This window comes from Apteryx mantelli, chromosome 5, assembly GCF_036417845.1.
Source record: "Apteryx mantelli isolate bAptMan1 chromosome 5, bAptMan1.hap1, whole genome shotgun sequence".
NCBI lineage: Eukaryota > Metazoa > Chordata > Aves > Apterygiformes > Apterygidae > Apteryx > Apteryx mantelli.
Window position 1 is genome coordinate 18,291,548 of NC_089982.1, and position 17,821 is coordinate 18,309,368.

The 17,821-nt window shown below is 38.2% G+C and overlaps 1 protein-coding gene across 1 annotated transcript in view; it reads right to left on the minus strand.

Annotated features, from left to right (window-relative positions):
• TACR3 (tachykinin receptor 3) overlaps positions 1 to 16,728 on the minus strand; it is a 41,510-nt gene extending 24,782 nt beyond the window's left edge. The window contains exon 1 of the mRNA XM_013951857.2: positions 16,186 to 16,728. Coding sequence (XP_013807311.2) covers positions 16,186 to 16,655 — 470 coding nt within the window. The 5' untranslated portion in view covers positions 16,656 to 16,728. The remainder of the gene's footprint in view (positions 1 to 16,185) is intronic.
• Between the last annotated feature and the right edge of the window lie 1,093 nt (positions 16,729 to 17,821).

Sequence of the window (17,821 nt, forward strand, 5' to 3'; positions counted from 1 at the left end):
TCCATTTTGTTTCATATATTAAGGATCAAATCGTGACTTGCAAAGTCATTAGTAGTATTAACTAAATCGGAACAGAATTCACAATTGTCTTCCACTGTTAATTAGAATGCTGCAAAGTATCTGCCATAATTACATTTAAAGAAATTTTTGTACTTTTGTAAAGCCAGGGAGATGCTGGATATATCTATATTGTGCTACCAGTGTAGCATACTGAATTATCAACTACATGTTCTTTAATTTGACATCCTAATGTTTTCCAGAACTACACAAGGGGTTTATTTATATTGATATTTTGCTTCAAATTCAGAGGGTTCACAAAGCATATTAAAAAAATCCTTTTACAAATGACTGAAATAAAACACGCTTTGTGAGGTAATGTAGGAGTTAAGGGATCAGCAATTTAAATCAACAAATTTCTGTGGAAGTACTCAGTGGGTCTGTGCTTACTTAGGACATTGAAGATCTGCCCTTCTGCAGGCATTGGTAGCACTGACATTCTACCCTGGGTTTGCCAAGCCATCACATTTCTGAAATCATTATTAGAATAGCAGTGTTGTAAGAAGCTCCTCAGGAATAACCAGGACAAGTCAGAAGGAAGGTAACAAAATTAGATTATTCTGTTCTGTGTTTCTTTGTGTTGTTTATTTTCACATTGTATGAAAACATCTGAAGCAGACAGGCAACACTGACAAATATGAAAACCAACTTGAATGTTTTACTTCTGAGAGTTTTTACAACTAAGAGAATGTCTGTATCAGTTTCAACAGTTTGGCATCAGTCACAGGGATTAATACTAATTTGTGAAGAAGCAAGGTCATTTTCAAAGAATAATTACTGCCTATATACATCCACTGTCTTTCACAGTACACATGCCTAGTTATCTAATCATCTTTGAGAAGATCATTGGGGCAACTCAGTGATTTCCTAAAGGTCCTTTTATTTATGACTTTGTCTTTGCTTCCATTGTAGGTTTTCAGTCTTCATGCCTGACAACTGTCATTTTCCCTGACCATTTCGGGTGTTAAATGCAGATAGAACATCAAACCACACTATTCTAGCCAACATGTATTTAGAAAGTATTTGCATAAGTTTCCACTACTGCTTACCTCCTTGTATCATTTATACCTTCTAAAGGAATTGCTCTAAGTAAAAAATGTAATATGGCTCTTCATCTGCTCTTTGTGTACATTTTTTCCTCATAAAAAGATAGATGGGGATAGGTTCAGAGATAATTTTCCACTTGGAAGATTACACAGGCAGTTATAGGCATTATATGGCAAGACTGTATCCTGAAGGTATCATATAGTATGAAAAAAAATCACTTTGTCTCATAAGCATATATACATTTTGTACTTTTATTAGGGCTTCTAGTATTGCTGTGAGGCTTAGAAGTTATTAAATGAATTTACTTTACACTCACAAAGAATGAGTTATTTTGTGTGTAAATAAGTATGAATTACTAGATTCTCTTTCAAAGTGATGCTTATATATGGTTATTGTTATTTTTCTTGTCCATGTCCTTGGGGCATTTGTATATCATAAAATATTCAAAGCCATTCATGATGTTTACTTTTTGCATTCTCATCTTCTCTCTTGCTTTTAGATCATGAATACCCTTCTTACATTTTTAGATGATTGATTGGGTCTAAGCTTCCAAATCTGTATGCTTTGCTAGATTTTTAACCAGGATTTGAATTCAAATCCTTTGAAATCAATAGAAAAGCTGCCATTGGTTTGAATTAATCCTTTTTTTGGATGAATAAGTACTGTACTGCTGCAGTTAGAAGAGTTGTACTGATTTAAAAAAAACAGAAGGTGTGGCTTGTCCGAATTGTTACTGTACGCACCTAGGCTCTGGCAGACTTGTCCAAGACTTTTAGGCACAGACATTAGGTACAGCCCAATAATAATAAAAATAATCATCCTAAGAAAAATATGTGCAAATAGTCTTTTGCATCAGTACTTAACTGCTAGGGCAAATAAATTTCATTCAAGATATTCCTACTTGTTGAAAATTTCACACTTGGGCAGTAGGTAATTGTACAATAGATATTTGTTTTAGAAAAAATAACTCACTTTCTGGTTAACCATCAAATTATGATATATCCAAAATATGCCATCTCTGTGGTATTTGGCCTTTGGTAAACACGAAAGCTCTGATAATACCTTAAATGATTTAAATGCTGTTAGAAACAGACAGTGAATTAAAACAGCTTCAGTTCTGAATCATCAATTTCCATATTTAGAATTTCAGGGCTGTTCATTTTCCATTGTTTTTACTGCATTTGTATACTTTACTCACCAGGTGGTTAGTTCCCCTCTCCTTTACCTGCTGTTTGTGTTTCAGCTAAAGCTGGTGCTTTCAGTATTACATATAAACTGTGAAATAGCTCTGTTTTTGTAGTTTCGGGTATTTTGTCCTGATAGAATAGCAGATCTCAGAAAATATAAATGAGTTGGATTGTTATCCTTTACTCACACTTCCCTCCTCCTCCAAAGATAAAGTACAACGTGGTAATGAAGATAACCATGTAGTCGTGAGTCCTGTCTTTCAAACTGAGCTAGAACTGAGCTAGCTTGAGTGTGGGTTGCCAAATATTGTCCAAAATGCTTGATGATCTGTACCTGTAGTAGGCAATAACCCATAAACAAGTCATCATTTTTCATATGCTTGTGGGACTCTTAAGGCATCTCCTCCTAGCTTGGAATCTTTCCTTTCAGTTGCTGATTTTCTTTAAGCTGTACATTAACATTATTTTATGTGCTATTGTCAGATTTCTGTTACTTTCATATTATTCTTATACCCAGTAATATTATTCTTATTCCCATTAGATTCCTGCAGTAATTCTCTCTGGCTAAGATAAAATTCTGTTGTTATTTCTCCCTGTCTGGTGACTGCCTTTTAATGGAGTGGATTGTTTGTGTTTTCTAATGACTTAGAGCTGTGCTGATGGAAATGTTAACTATTAGCTATCTGAGTTAGGTAAGTCAAAGGACATGGATCAGTGAAAAGCAAGCTGCTTGTCTTTCATGTTGAAATTTGAGTGATGAGCCAATGTTCTAACTTTTGCACGAAACAGATTACAAAACTGTAGCAGGCGGTTCATTCTAACAAACAAAATGGGAATAAGATGGAGGAGCCTTGACCATTCCCTGAATGATGCCTTTGTGCAGGAAGGATTCAGTTCACCATTTATGGTATTGACAACCCTCTGCTGCTGAACCTTTGGCAACAAATTTATTCATTCTAATTTGCCAGTATGCTTGCAATTAAGGTAATATATCTTACCTATTTCCTAAGTGGCTTTTCTTAAAAACAAAATTGCTTAATTAAGATAGTGAGTTATTGCTTTTTCTAATATATTTGGCTTTGTTACACTTGCTTGAATATTGTCATGTAAAATTGGTGACATTTTTCTAGAGAAGCCATCATTACCGTAATCAAAGATAGTGGAAAGTGTGGAATTACTCTGAGCTGCAGGTTAAAAACACTTCAGTAGCTGAGTCTTCTCTGGATGTTAATCTCTGTAGCCAAAAGATGCCCAAAAGAGAATTGAATCTTTTCTGCAGTTAGCTGTCATTTGCAAAGGAGACTTAGCCATTCCTGCCTATAATTCTGTTTGCTGAAAATATTATCTTGCCATTGCTGGTACCTAAGGGAAATAGGTTGTTTGTCTATCAATTTACCCACAACCTGAAGGAGCAATAGCTAATATTTAAATTGGCCTCTGCCTTTGCTCCCTGTCCATTTTTGCCTGGGTATTTCTACCAGGAATGATAGCTCCTGCTAGCATAGGCCAGAGGTGCCATCATTAGGTGTTGCTCACAAAATTAGTGAAGGTGAGGAGGCTGCATGTGGGATAATACGTATTCGTAGTGCAGGATATTGCACCAGTACATTCCAACTATCCATGGCTGACTCTCTTCTTCCATGGCGTAACTCTGTGATTAGGGCTCATTTCCCCACTCTGTTTAATATCCTTATGTATATTTGGTATGGCAGAATGCCAGTTAAAAGGGGGGCAGCAGACGTACTGTTTGAATTGTGCGTTGAATGGTGTTTGCAATCTAGTAGAAATAAGAGGATTGTGTGAATGGGCCAGGAAAGAAAGGGAAGATGATGAGATGCAGGATTTGGAGCAAAAGGGAAAGTGTGGTTGGGGAACAGGAGGCTGAATGCAAAGATGTAGGAATAGAAGAGAAATAAGAATGAGGAGAGATTACAAAGTGGAGAAGCAAGGAAAGGAGAATTGTAAAATAACAGGAAAAAACTGAGTTGGGAGAAGAGAGAGAACAAAAAATGAAACTGGGACAATGTAAAGGCAAAAGACATATGAGGAAAATTCAGTTCTAGTGGATGAGAGGTACCAAAGTAAGCAGAAGCAGTTGCAAAGCATAATGCTTTGGCAGTAGGGCTGTGTCATGGCAAGCCCTTCTGCCTCGGTGGATGTTTGGGAGAGGACTCCAAGTGTTGTTCCCTTTGTGATCAGCCTGCTGTAAACTGTGTGCAAGGGGAGCAGATGGACTTCTCTTCTGATGCTCCTATGACATCTGTCCTTATGATTGCTCTGCTTCTCCACTATTCTTTCAAGTGCCCTGAACTTACTGCAGTCGGTCTGAAGTTAATGAAAGTGTCAAGTACTGAGGCCCATCACGTTTTGCGGTATTTATACATAGTCTTTGTGCCTCACTACTCCTCTGATTCTAAAGACACTACGAGATGGTGGGCGTTTGAGCTGAAGGAGGATTTATGCTGGCTACAGGAAATTGAAGGATTGTTAAGCTGATGAAATGAACAATTAAGAGTTCTGTAGCCACACAAATGTTGTTCAGTGGGGTGCTATGCCAATGTGCTTTGCTGTCGTAAGACATTTACTATTCAGTCAGTCACCAGGCTGGAGAAATGGGACCCCCTGCTGAATGAAGGGCTCCAAACTCTCACTAAGGTGGCTTGATTTCAGGATTGGACTTCTAATGCTTTCTCACTCCAGTGGGAGCTGCTAATAATGCCACAGATAGCTTGTTCCACACAGTAAAGTGAGGATTCTGAATCTAAAGTGTGTATCAACTTGAAAGAATTAACTCATTATGCTTATATATCACAACAAGCAAAAACTGTTATTACCCCATCCAATATTGACACTAGCACTTGGAAGATAATTATAAGATGGAATATGCATATTTAGAAATTTAGGGATGTAAATATGTGCAGGTAGAGATTCAAGTTAAGCCAACACCTGCAAGAATGTGAATTATTCAATGTTTGCACCATGTTCTGAATGTGTGTGTTTTACTCTAAAGAATTTTTAGGTAGCATTTTAGTTTCATCACCAGAATCATTAACACATAATTTTGTTTGCTGTGATCATGTTGTATCCGATTGACATCTCTTCTTCTAGCTTTGACTTATGTTAAACTTTGTCCCTAGCTAACTGCTACTGAAGTCAGTGAGAGTCTTTCCATTGCAGTTACTGAGCGATCCGTTAGACTGTAAGATATAATGGCTGGTGCAGCATGATGTGCTTGCTGCAGTGCTCTGTTCCTTCAAGGCTTTTTTTTTTTTTTAATCTACTGAGGTCAGAACAGATCTAGTTTCCTTGAGATCTGCTCAGTTTGGCCAGAATCCACAATTTACTGTTTCGTACTTGTTTGTTAGGTTCACCAAATCAAAAAACATCTATCTGTTTTCCCAAAACCATAATAGGATACAGTCCTGATTTGGATACCATTGATAAACACTTTAAGCTGCTGGTTTTAACAATGGCATAATCACATCCTGTCTGTTTGTATTGGTATATAGCACTCTGTTTGCTTGTTACAGCTTGCAAATAACATAAGAGACGAATAGCTGGTAAGCAGTGTAAAAGCTTCCTAAGTCTGTGTGTTATGGTCCTGAACAATATGTTTGGAGACATAGGACCAACCTATGAATCTCACTTCTAAGTATATGTTTATGATGTTGAGATAATAGATTATTAATACATTATCTCACCTGTAGTAAAACAGGAAAGAAAAAGGAAGAAAAAATTATCTTTCAGGTTTCAAATATATAGGGTTAAGTCTTCCTACGACATATTCTAAAACTGTGAAATAACTAGTGAATACCAGTTGCCTGTCTATGTACCTAAAAATATCATGAAATCGGAAATGTGTCTAAAACAGGCTAGATCACATTCTGTGAGAAGTTCAGCTTGGTCCATTTAAAGCTAAGAGCGTATTCAGAGACTGGAAAGAAAAAAAGTAAAGATAAATCCTAATTTATCTTTTTGTAAAACATCATAACTAGGCTAATAGAGGCGTGAGAATCATCCGTCTTTAACACATTATTTAGAAAATTGTAGCAAAAATGCATAGGATATTTTTAAAACAATGCCATGCTCAAAACTGAGTTGTACAAATGCCCATCTGGAGACACAGTTGGAACCCTTTAATCATCCCAAGTGTTTTGTTTCACCTGCTTACAGTGTGTTTATAAATTCAAATGGGGAAAAAAGCATCAATTCATCCCCAAATTGTAACAGGAAATTGGGGCTTGACAGAGGAAGAGACTGAGGGAAAATCGTAGTGGTTGCATGTAAGTGGCTCGTCAACAGCAGACGGAAGAGTGTACTTCATTCATGAATACACAGATGCTGTTATTCCCTCAAAACAGAAGCTGGTTTTGGTACATTGTCTCCTACTATTGCATTTGGAATCAGCTGGTAATTAAGAAATTTGGGTGGAGAAAATGCTTTGATTCTCTGCACCCTATTTAAAACTTTGTTGTGGAAAATCTTATTCAGTGTCTCTGTAATGTGGATACAATAGACTAAACGAGATGGAATGAACTGTGTGATTTTAGAGGCATTTTTTAATTGAGAAAAATGAATCTTTAATTTTTGATCTGTACTAATTCCCTGACACTGTCTGTCTGCAGGAAGTGTGGTTATGGGCATATTTGTAGGATTATCTCTGATGGTTGAACAAGCCTGGATTTTGTGGCTAGAAGGATCTGCAGTGAGCGAAGTTGTGGTTATGCAATGGTCACTTTAAAGCCAACAGCATAAATGAGGAGCATATAAGAGTGCAATAGGTGAATGCAAACAAGCACATTGTACTTTTGAGAAACCAGTGTGCTGTATCCTAAAGGGATTAATCAGTCTTGATTCACTTAGGGGCACATGTGCTGCTCTTGGGGATTGGCGGATCCGCCTTGAGCAGGGGGTAACACTGTACCTCAGCATTTTTTTTTTTTTTAAGATCAGGACTAGCCTATCCATGTGTCCAGGGCCTTGCTTTTGGGTACCCATTATTAGAAACCTTTAAACAGGAAAACAGGAATTCCTCAGTATGGCTGAGTTCTCATAAAAGTGCAGTGCTGTCTATTGAGGAACCTGCTGGTAATGGGCTAGATTTTTATAAACATGTAACTGATTTGAAGCAATGTATGCTATAACTGTGAATATTCATAGAAAAGGGATGATTTATGAGCTCATCATGCCTATCTGACTTCCCTTGACAGAAGGGCTTCTGTTTCTCCTGCTCTTTGAATTTGATCTGTTTGGGCTCTTGAGGGCCGATATCTGTGCACATTCTGCAAGCTGGCTCCATCTGTAGACAGACTACTCCATGACAGTGGAACACAGACCCATTACACTTGTTACTTATCTTTATAGGTGTGCGCATCATTTGTGATGACAACTGTTTTGCTTTACATTAATGACTTTTTTCATGCTGGGGCAAAGACAAATTAAAACCATTCACAAATACCGTCAAAATCAGGGGCGTTTTATGTGGACTTATCATTGGGAAGTTTCTGTTTTGGTGTCTAAAACTGATTTAGGGACCAAATTTTTGATAGCTCATTTTAAAGCTTTTGGATCAATCCATGTTAAAACAGCTAAGATGAGTGTAATACAAAACATCCAGGCTGGATAAGCCAAATGTGAGGTGTACTTAGGTCCTTGTCCTGCCACAGAATGGTGGGCTGCAGTTGTTTGGAAATTACTTTTATTTCAGGTAAACACAAATATTGTGGATGATACAAATTCGGCTGTTGGCTGGTAGATCAGGCAGATATACATGCATATAGACAATAATATTCAAGAAAAAAAGAAAACAAAACCAAGTTCTTAACTGTGTATCTTTGATAAAATGCTGCAGGCTACATTACATAGTAAACCACTAGTAAGTCTTTTAGTAGTTTTCATTAAGCTATAAATAAAGGTACTGAGAAAATGTATTTAAGGCTAGCTAAGACACTGTCTAAAATGAACTTCACTTCTGAACATGTAGCTTGAACTTGTCAGATGTTGTTTCCTGCCTTAGACAGAATGACTTGGGGCTAGGCACTGTTGTAAATGTTGCTTATACTCCTGGAGAGATTGGCCTATCAACCTCATTTTCTTCACCACATCTTTTGTAAGCAGCTTGTTAAATAGAAGATATGTTTAGTGCAAAACAAAAGGAAAGAGTTTTCTGTTATGCCATTTATTCCCAAACTGACTCTGTGTTATCAACAATGTAACTATGACATGAATTTTGACATAGACATGATTCTGTCTCTGCCTGCTCATTCTGAGTTTACACTGCAGCAAGATATGGATTATTTCTCCTATGTCTCTGGCAGACTGAACCCTTTAGCCATTGGATCAAGGTGCTCTGCAGAAGCTATTTCACTTTTTTTCTCAGAATGAAAGAAAGAGAGAATTGCCAACCCATGAAAATCATGTCAGGCCCCCAGATCATGTAGTTGACTTACAAATGACATTTCAAAACAGAATTCTTCACATTTTACCTTTTCATTTTTGAGCCCTTAAGGCTCTCCTGTTCAAGTTTTTATCTCCAAATTGTGAAGACTAAGGTTTTTTAGAGGGCAGCCTGTATACTTGCATCCAGAAATATCATGTGACTCATGTTAAAATACAAACATAGAACACAGAGAATGAGGAAGCCATTTCTCATTTGAATTCTATGTTGGCTGGCAAAATAGTAGTATTTTTAAAAGTATATCTTTGACTATGTTTTTCTTTTCCTGATATGTGATGACCAAGGCTGATACAATATTATTAAATCATCCATTAGAGGGAAAAAGAGATCTGTTGAACTTTAGTTTGGGGGTATGGCAGATAGTTTTGTGTACAGTTATGTGACACCAGAGGCAAGTAAAACTAACAATAAAACAGCATCTTATGAAAAAAGACATATTGAGGTTACTGGAACTCCCTTTATCCATTTCTCTGGATGAAAAGATTCTCGGATATGAGGGGGAGATCTCTCTGGGGAATGTATCTAGTAAAGCACTAGGAGTCTGCAAAAATCTCTCTGGCTTTTGTTTTTCCCATCTGTATGTTCCTCTCTCTCTCTCCCCTGTCTTCAGTGTAAATTCTGTCCTCTCTTCTCTTCACAAGGAAAGCATTTTCTTTGAGTCACTGGAGTTTGAGGGAAGGGGGGTGAGTGAGGCCAAAGGCTGAAGCCCTGTTTGAGCTGAGCTCTGCGCATGTGATGGCAGCTGGCTGCATGATGCAGGTTTCCTCCCTGCCATTTCTTCAACTTCCTTTGTGCAGTGGTGAGCCAAGCACAGAAAACGTGGTACTAAGCACATGTACAGGAGTAAAAGTATCAATTTACATGTTCATGGTGTGCCTTTTTTCCTGACATCACTACTGTATGACCACAACATGGGGTCATGCCCTGGGCACCCCATATTCTAGCCTACTAAACATATTTGAGGTAATTAGTTCACATACACATTTCCATATACTTCAGTGTATTCTGAGCACACAGGATAGGTAACACTCAGGCTATTAACTCCCAGTTCAGATAATGTTATTCTACACAAAGATGCTGGAGTACAGTTTGACAGGATTGTTGATTTTGAAATGTTTATGGCACATGAAGGCCTTGAGCCATTTGTCCCAGGAATAGAAACTCATGCAGGGACAGATGCCAAAATGTATCCTGCTGGTAAGATAACACATTTTTCTGTGTGCAAGCTGCTTTCTTCAGAATTTCAATAGCAGATTCCTTTTAAGGGCTTGTAGTGCTACACTGTGATAATAACCATTCTGACAGCATATGCTTAAAGAGTTTGAAGAGCCTAAATGATAGTTTGAGTATCTGAACATGTACACACGACAAATTTAGGTTTCATTTCATAAATTGGATCATGTGTTTATGCCTGTGACTATGTGCTGTTACAGGCTTGTATCTTACTACTTAGGACTTATACTTAGGAAGTATAAGGACTGGCTGTATAGAAGGGTCATTAACAACCATCAGTAAATGAATAATGGTCCTGAAAAATAGAAAACTAACCCATATATATGTGAACTTCTGTATACATACTAGAAGTCTAAAAAAATAAGGTCAGGAAACTAAAATTACAAGTTTTGAATATGGATATTTGAATGTGGATATCTGGCATACCTGAAACTACGTAGAAAGAATGTAACCCATGGGACATTGTAATATTAAGGTTCTATAAAAGAGAGAGTAGATCATGTCAGAGGAGGAATAAAACTGAATTTTAAATATAGTTTAAAATCAAGTCAGATAAAACAAATGTATTGATAAACAATACAGAATTTTATGGTTTGAAATTTCAGTCATGACTAGAGAAAGTTAAACTATACATTCAGCTAATTGGCAACAATAATGGTGACATGCCAGGGAAATGAGAGGCTTCGAGGGCAGATAATGCAGTACTAATAGAAGACATCAATGACATCATACATAAAATGCATTTTCAGACAACATTAACTGCTTTATGGAGCCGTTACTACAAGGAGTAGCCTGCAAGCAGAGAAGCAGTTCTTGAGTTGATCCCAAACAGTGTTCAGGGTCTGACTTAAGATCTAGGAAACTAGATCTGTTCTGACTTCAGAAGATTAAAAAAAGAAAAAAAACCCTGCTACGGTAGTATCTAATTTAAAAAAGGGGAACTAGATAAGGAAGTTTGTTAAAAAGAAATGAGAAGAGCAGCCAAAAAGAAGCAGAAACTATACTATCATGACTCAATCTTATTCTAAAACATGGAGATTCTATATTTGTTTAATATTTTGTTAGTGAAGATTAATTTGATTCTGAGTTTGATTGGTGTTCAACAAAATGAGTATAAGGGTGCTGGGAAAGAGAAGGTAGGGCCCATGGATCTCGGGTTCTCTTTCTGATTCTGCTGTAGATTGTTTGGTTCTTTGATTCTTTGTTTGATTCTGTCACTTTGTGGTTGCAAATTTTCAAAAAAATCCATCAGGTTTGGATGTTTCTAAGGTTTGTCACCAGCATAATGCTGTGCCATCATACTTAAACAAGCTGATTGGGGTAACAGAAGTGCGAGTGCTAATATACCTCTCTCTTAGCTCTAATTTTAATAGTCTTATTCCTCCTGAAAACACAGTTGCAGATAAAATTCTGTGGAATAAACACAACATAGAAAGTTTCATAATAGCTCTGTTGGACTAGAGAATTAAATAATTCTGTACCTTTCTATGGGGCAGGAAAAAAGGCATTTCATTTTATCAGGAGGACCAGAAAAAAAGAAAAAAGATGAAATTATTATTGAAATCATAATGGGACTTTGGGACATGATCAAATCTTAATTTAGAAAAATGGTGACTGACTTTGATAGTCTTCTGATTTGAATTATGTGACTTCTTATTATTTATGGCTCACTGAGGCAACAAATTGTAACACCTCCAGAATTTACATCAACACAATCATGTTTTTAAGATATGTGAGGAAAGTTCCCTGATTTAAAAAAAAAAAAAAAAGGTGCATGACATTGGAATTCCCTTTAACACTGGCTTTATTTTGTCATTCTTATATTTCAGTAGTTTTGACTCTGCAAATAGCTGAACTGAAAAATAGGCTGGGATTTTTGTAGAGTAGAGGGCTAGGATAGATGGGTAACATCTGGCAGAATCTGATCTTTAGAAATGGTTAAGCCAATTTTGTAGTTTTTTCTTGATAATTTTAAAAGAAATTTTACTTAAGACTTTCCTTTGATACCAGCACCCCACTTTGATGCTATTGTGTTGAGCTGTGCTGAACAGCAGTAGGCTTTGGAGCCCTTGTAGGCTGTCTTGCAGTGATGCAGAATTTTGGTCTATCCTAAATGTGATTTTATTTATACTTATGTGATGTATTTGTGTATATATGTCAGTCTTAAGAGAGAGACACTCGCATAGCACATGTAAACTATTCTTCCAGGAATCTTGCAAACTACATGCATGCCTGGTCCTGGAAAGCTGTATAATCCATGAAGAGTAAATAAGGCACAAAATTATTCGCTAATACCATGAGACTTTTCTGTTACTTTCTCATATAAAGAGCTGTAATACCAATGTGGTAGTTTCAAAGACCAAAAATTTGCTTGCACGCTAGGCAAAAAAGGCAAAAAGAACTTGAAGGTGTGAATAAGATCAGCAACTTCTGACTGTCACCATGAGAATACCTGGTTTAATTTCAGAGCAGTTGTTTTTGCATAGAGTTAAACTTGATGAAATATGAAACTCATTATGGAATTGCTGAGAGAACAATAACTGAGAAAGCCATACTGCAGATGTGGTAATAACAGGGAAGAAATGCATAAAAATAAACTAAGTGCTCTGCTAAAGGCATGTTATTCCATGCTGTATTACTGTCTCCAAACTTACTGTTTTCACCCTCAGATTTCTGTGGTGAATTTCCAGGCCTGCACACAGAGCAGCTCATATAACAAGGCAATCCTGGGACTGGAAATGAATTGTGAGAACACATGTGCCACCACTTTCTGCATGCTAGGAACTAGTGGAAAGGGACAATGGGCCACCAATGGCCAGATCCAGATGGCCTAAATTCTGCCTAAGTCACTGTGCCTAGTGTGTCCAAGTAACTGTATGCACAGCCAATAAAGAGGTTCCTAGGTGGAGTTAAAACATGTGACCCATTAGGATCATGCAGTTGCCAGTGGCACAGAGATTTTGGCTCCAAAACTATCCCGTTTGGTATATCTGAGAGTTTTGTAAGAGTGTGTCTCTGTAAGGCAGCTAAATGAAGCATACTGAGCACTGGAAGCAATGTAACTCTGGTACTGTGCAGCTCTGGACAGGAGCAGCAGAAGGTGAATGAATGCCTATGAAGCAGGACAGTGCAAAACTTGTGCTGCTTCTAGCACTTGAGTTGGCTTGGTTAGAGCTAGCGTGCCATCTTGGCAGTACACTGCAGTGTAGACAGCTTGCATCTTCCAAACAGCCTGTTGGAAAGGAAGCAGAAGACAAGAGAAAAAGACCACCAAGAAGGGGTGGTCAGAAATGTGAATAAACCCACATAAATTTGAGACTATGTTCAATGACCAAGTTGTCAGACATTGAGTAGTACAGTAATCTTGGATACTTTCATCCTCAGCTCTAGACCTAGCATCTCCAACTGCCAGAAATTGTCTACTCCACAAAAGTGTGTGTCAGCCCGGTAATTTCACAGTGCACACAGTGTATACAACATGGCCTCTAGAAACCCATGCACAGAATCAGATGTGAAGGGAAACTTGCACTGCCCATGACTCTGCTTAGGGAGGTCTGGGATCACAGTGACTCATTCATACTCTGGGAACGTTAGTATGGTCTAAAAATGACCAACAGAGTATATTGTGACATATTTTTAGTGAGTTGCAACCCATGACTTTTCAGTATTTGAGATATAAGTTTGTATTGCAAAACCATCTTATTTGATCCCATCTTTTCATTTCCCTCAGTAGCTTGGTCCTAGTTTGTAGTATTGGGCTTTTTTTAGTCATTTATGAACATGTAAGGATGAGTTTACTGGGTCAAACCTAAAGCACGGTATACTTTCTCATGCATTGGCAGAATTTTTATGCAAGGTAAATGGCAACTGATTTAAAAAATGTCCACCCTGCAGATCTGTGCTCTGGAATAGGGTAGACTGTACATTCAGAGAGCTTCCCAGCTTAACTCTTTGTTTACCTTTTGACTCTGCAGAAATGTTCTGCAGAAGTAGCCAGGAAGTGGTTAAAGGTATGGAACACATCAGGTGTGATTTGATATAAAAAGAAAAGGAATGGCAGTCTCAATCAGGAAAGATTGACAGAATGTTCTTCTGTTTATTTTAAATGATGCTTGTTAGTACTGCAGAGAGCCCACATGAAACCCGGCTTTGGCGATGTTCACTCTGCTCCCCTGAGGAAAGATTTGGAGTTGTCTTTGTCTGGGGGCAGGTGAGCTTAGAAGGTGTGGTGGGGTGGAAACTGTGATTCCTTTGGGAGATTTTGAGATGAGAAGTGTCATCAGAGGGAATAACAGCAGTAATTGATTCACTACTGAACACCAGTGTTTCATACTGTCAAACCAATGAAAATATTTCCAGTATATTTATATCTGACCATTGCACTTCAAGCAGTTGGTGTGGAACAGAGCTGCTCTTTCCTCACTCCAGAAATGCACCCTTCTCCTTCCCAGGAAACGGTATAATATAAAACAACTTTGCCTTTGTTTCCAGTTTCCTAGGATGTTTAGAAACTTTCCATGTAGTACATACTACACCTTTGTGGGTGGTTTTGCCAGAAAAATCAAAAAGCCTTACTCAGAACATCCTGGCAGCTGGGTGGCAAGGACCTCTGCAACAATAACAGCTACATCCTCAGCATCCGCTAAAAACCTTTTATCTTTCTGAAAATGTCAGACTAGGCAAGAATCTTAAGCTAAAGCTGAGTTAGCAACTGAAGAAATCTTTGCCTGGTTTAAGATATGGCTTTACACTGCCTCCTCATTTATTTATGTAAAGGAACAATTGGGAACAAAATGCATCACCAGCAGGAGGAGAGTGCTCTGTTCTCATCCTGTCCTCCCCTATTCCAGGAGCAGAAAAGTAGAAGAGCTGTTAAGAATCTCATTTCCTCTTTCATTTCTAGCTTTACAGAAGAGAAATTCATATGGCCAAGAATGGCACCTGAAATTTCCAACTAAAATTAGCAACTAGTAGAGCTAAATAAGAGCGTTATTATGACCTTGTCCATAGCACAGAGAAAGGCACAACAGCATATTTCCCAATCTTTGCACCTGGAAACAAGATATTTATGAAGTTTCGGAAAATGGATTGAACCTCATAAAAGTCCTAACTACCATCACCTAAAAGTGCTGCAGCTCTGCCAAGTCAATTCAGGCAAGATATATAACATGATTTTAACATCTAGAAAGGAGTTTTGTGAGTAATTTCAATGCATTTCTAAAAAGAAAAGAGACCTGGAGTATAAAGCAATCTTACTCTGAATGAAAATTCAGGAATTGCTTGGATTTCTGAAGCATGTGGGAAGTTATCTTTCTAGTACAGCACGTGAAAATAATCATAAAGAAGGGAAAATTTCTTAGGAGAGAGCCACAGCAGCTTCTGACAAAGATGGTCCATCAAAGCATCTCTGTTGGAAATCTGACAACTTTGTCTACCCTTTGCTCTACAGAGACTAGAGCTGTCCTATTCCATTATTGTCATTAGCATAAAGGTAATATTTGTCCCTGTCCTGTTTTCTTTCAGTCACAAAGACTGCTTTGCTGCCAGTAATCAAAAAAAAAATCAAACACTTTGAAACCCTGTAATACCTGTTCTTGCCACACCTCTGGGTATGCACCTCTCGGTATGGTAATGTAAATAGTGTCTTTAGTTAAACCCAGGAGAAACAAAGTGGCTCACAGCTGCCTGTGAGAGGAGCTGTTAAAAACAGAGTCTGAAGTGGTTTCTGAGGAGGAGGCAAATGCTTCTGCCAGCTGCAGAGATATAAAGAGGAGGGAAGTTTGAAATCCTCTTGCTAAACCTGCAATCTCTGTAACTCCTCATCAGTATGAATTAGATGACATTGACTGAGGAACAGAGATTGTTTTGGCAGGTGGGGAAAGCAACACTGAGCAATGGCTGCTGTCACAGAATTAGTATTAAAAGATGGGGGCACAGAGAGCAGCTGAAGTCAAACAGAGAGGGGTGTAAAAGAAAGCAAGAGTAAAACCAATGAAAGGCTGAAGGAGAGAGACAGACCAAAGACAGGAAGAAAAAAAAAAACAAACATTTTAGGGAGAGGTTTTGAAGAAGTAGACAAGAATACAACCGATGAACTACTGAGGACTCTGCTTCTCATCGCTTACTGCGTGTTATCTGATTTTTATTTTAGCAGAGAATCTGATCTCAACCTCTCACCCCAAACCTTTTCCTCTGCTTTCTCACCTGTCCACTGCAATCACCGTCATGGAGTAGATGCTGGCAAAGACAGCTGTGATGGGGAAGAAGTTGTGGAAGCGGCAGTAAGCCTCTCCAAAGTACCACTCGCTATGCAGTGCATAGATGAAGTTGATGAGTGTATTAAAAGCAGCCATGGAGGCATCTGAGAAGGCCAGGTTCACCAGGAAGTAATTGGTCACTGTCCTCATGCGCTTGTGAGCTAGGATGATCCAGATGACGATGAGATTTCCGAAGACGGCCACTGCCACCACCCCGCCATATGCCAGAGACCACAGGGCAATGCGCCAAGAGGGTTGTACAAACTGATTGGAGAAGTTGGCTGCTAAGGATGCTACAGGGGGAGAAGCATTTCCAGCTCCCTGTGCCTCTTCCCAGAGATTGCCCGACTCAGCAAGGCTTACATCCCACCTGCTGCTTGCGTTCACGTTTCCACTGGCTGTGGGGACAGAAGTCATCTTGGATGTTTCTTTCCTCTCTTCCAGGGATAAAAAGTCTCTCCCGCCTCCTTCTTCTAACCCTCCAAAATCCCCCCCAACAGATAAGGAAAACAAAAAAAGAAAAAAGCAAGTTAGCACAGTAAGAGCAGCATGCTGGGAAGGAGGGAGCTGTGTAAAAAAGCTTTGGCTATGCTGTTCAAACTCTGAAAAATATTGTACTGGCTGGATGAAGAGAGCTACTGCTTGTGGGCAGAAGAAGGTCCCATTGCTCCTCTGTACAGCCTGCTCTTGCTTTTGGTTTTGCTGAAGGGGATCATGAGCCAAGGCACAATTTATAGGCTTGTGAGTTGCCAGCGTCATAAAGGGAGTGGAGTGATGAGCTCCATCGGCTGGTAAGATAACACCTCTTCCTCTCCCCTCTCCCGCCTCCCTTTTGTTCCATTCGTTGTCAGCAGCAGGCGCTTTCAGGAGCTGTGCAGAGAGCCACCAGGAAAAGGAATTCTCGTCTCTTTTCTTGTTGGGAGATTTTTTTATTTTGCCTTTCTTTAAGTTTCATTCTTGGGCTTCATTTTTAAATAGCCCTTTTGCCCCATCTTTGCAGGACTAATTAAATGGCTTAGCTGAATATTCAAGGCTGAGACTGCTTTTTATTAAAGCTGTTTTCAGATCCTCTTTTCTGCTACTATCTTTTCATTTAGAACATGTTTTCCTTTTATCCATTGTTAACTACAGATTTGAAATAGTGACCTCTTTCAGATAAAGAAATGACGCTCTCTGGTTTTTCTTTTCATTTTGTAATATACTGCTAACACCAAGAAACATCTATAAAATTAAAATGTAATTACCTTTTTCTTACAGCACTAACTTTGGTGCCTGAAAATCTGTTTGCATATCCAGCAGACATGATTTTCGTGTGAACACCGTGCAGCCCTGTATATAGATTTTTTAAAATATGGATAAAATAGCAGAGGTTTATTTTCTTTGTGTCTTTTCAAAAAACATGTATATTTTGAATTCTTTTTACTTTTTTGCATTTATTTCACACTAAGTACTATTATTGTTTTGAGTAAACAATATTTTTATATCCAGTGATTTCTATATTGGTAGAAAAAAGGTAAATGGGTAAAAGTAATACTTGATTTTTTCACATCCAAGAAATCAGTTTTCTTGTTAATATGTTAACA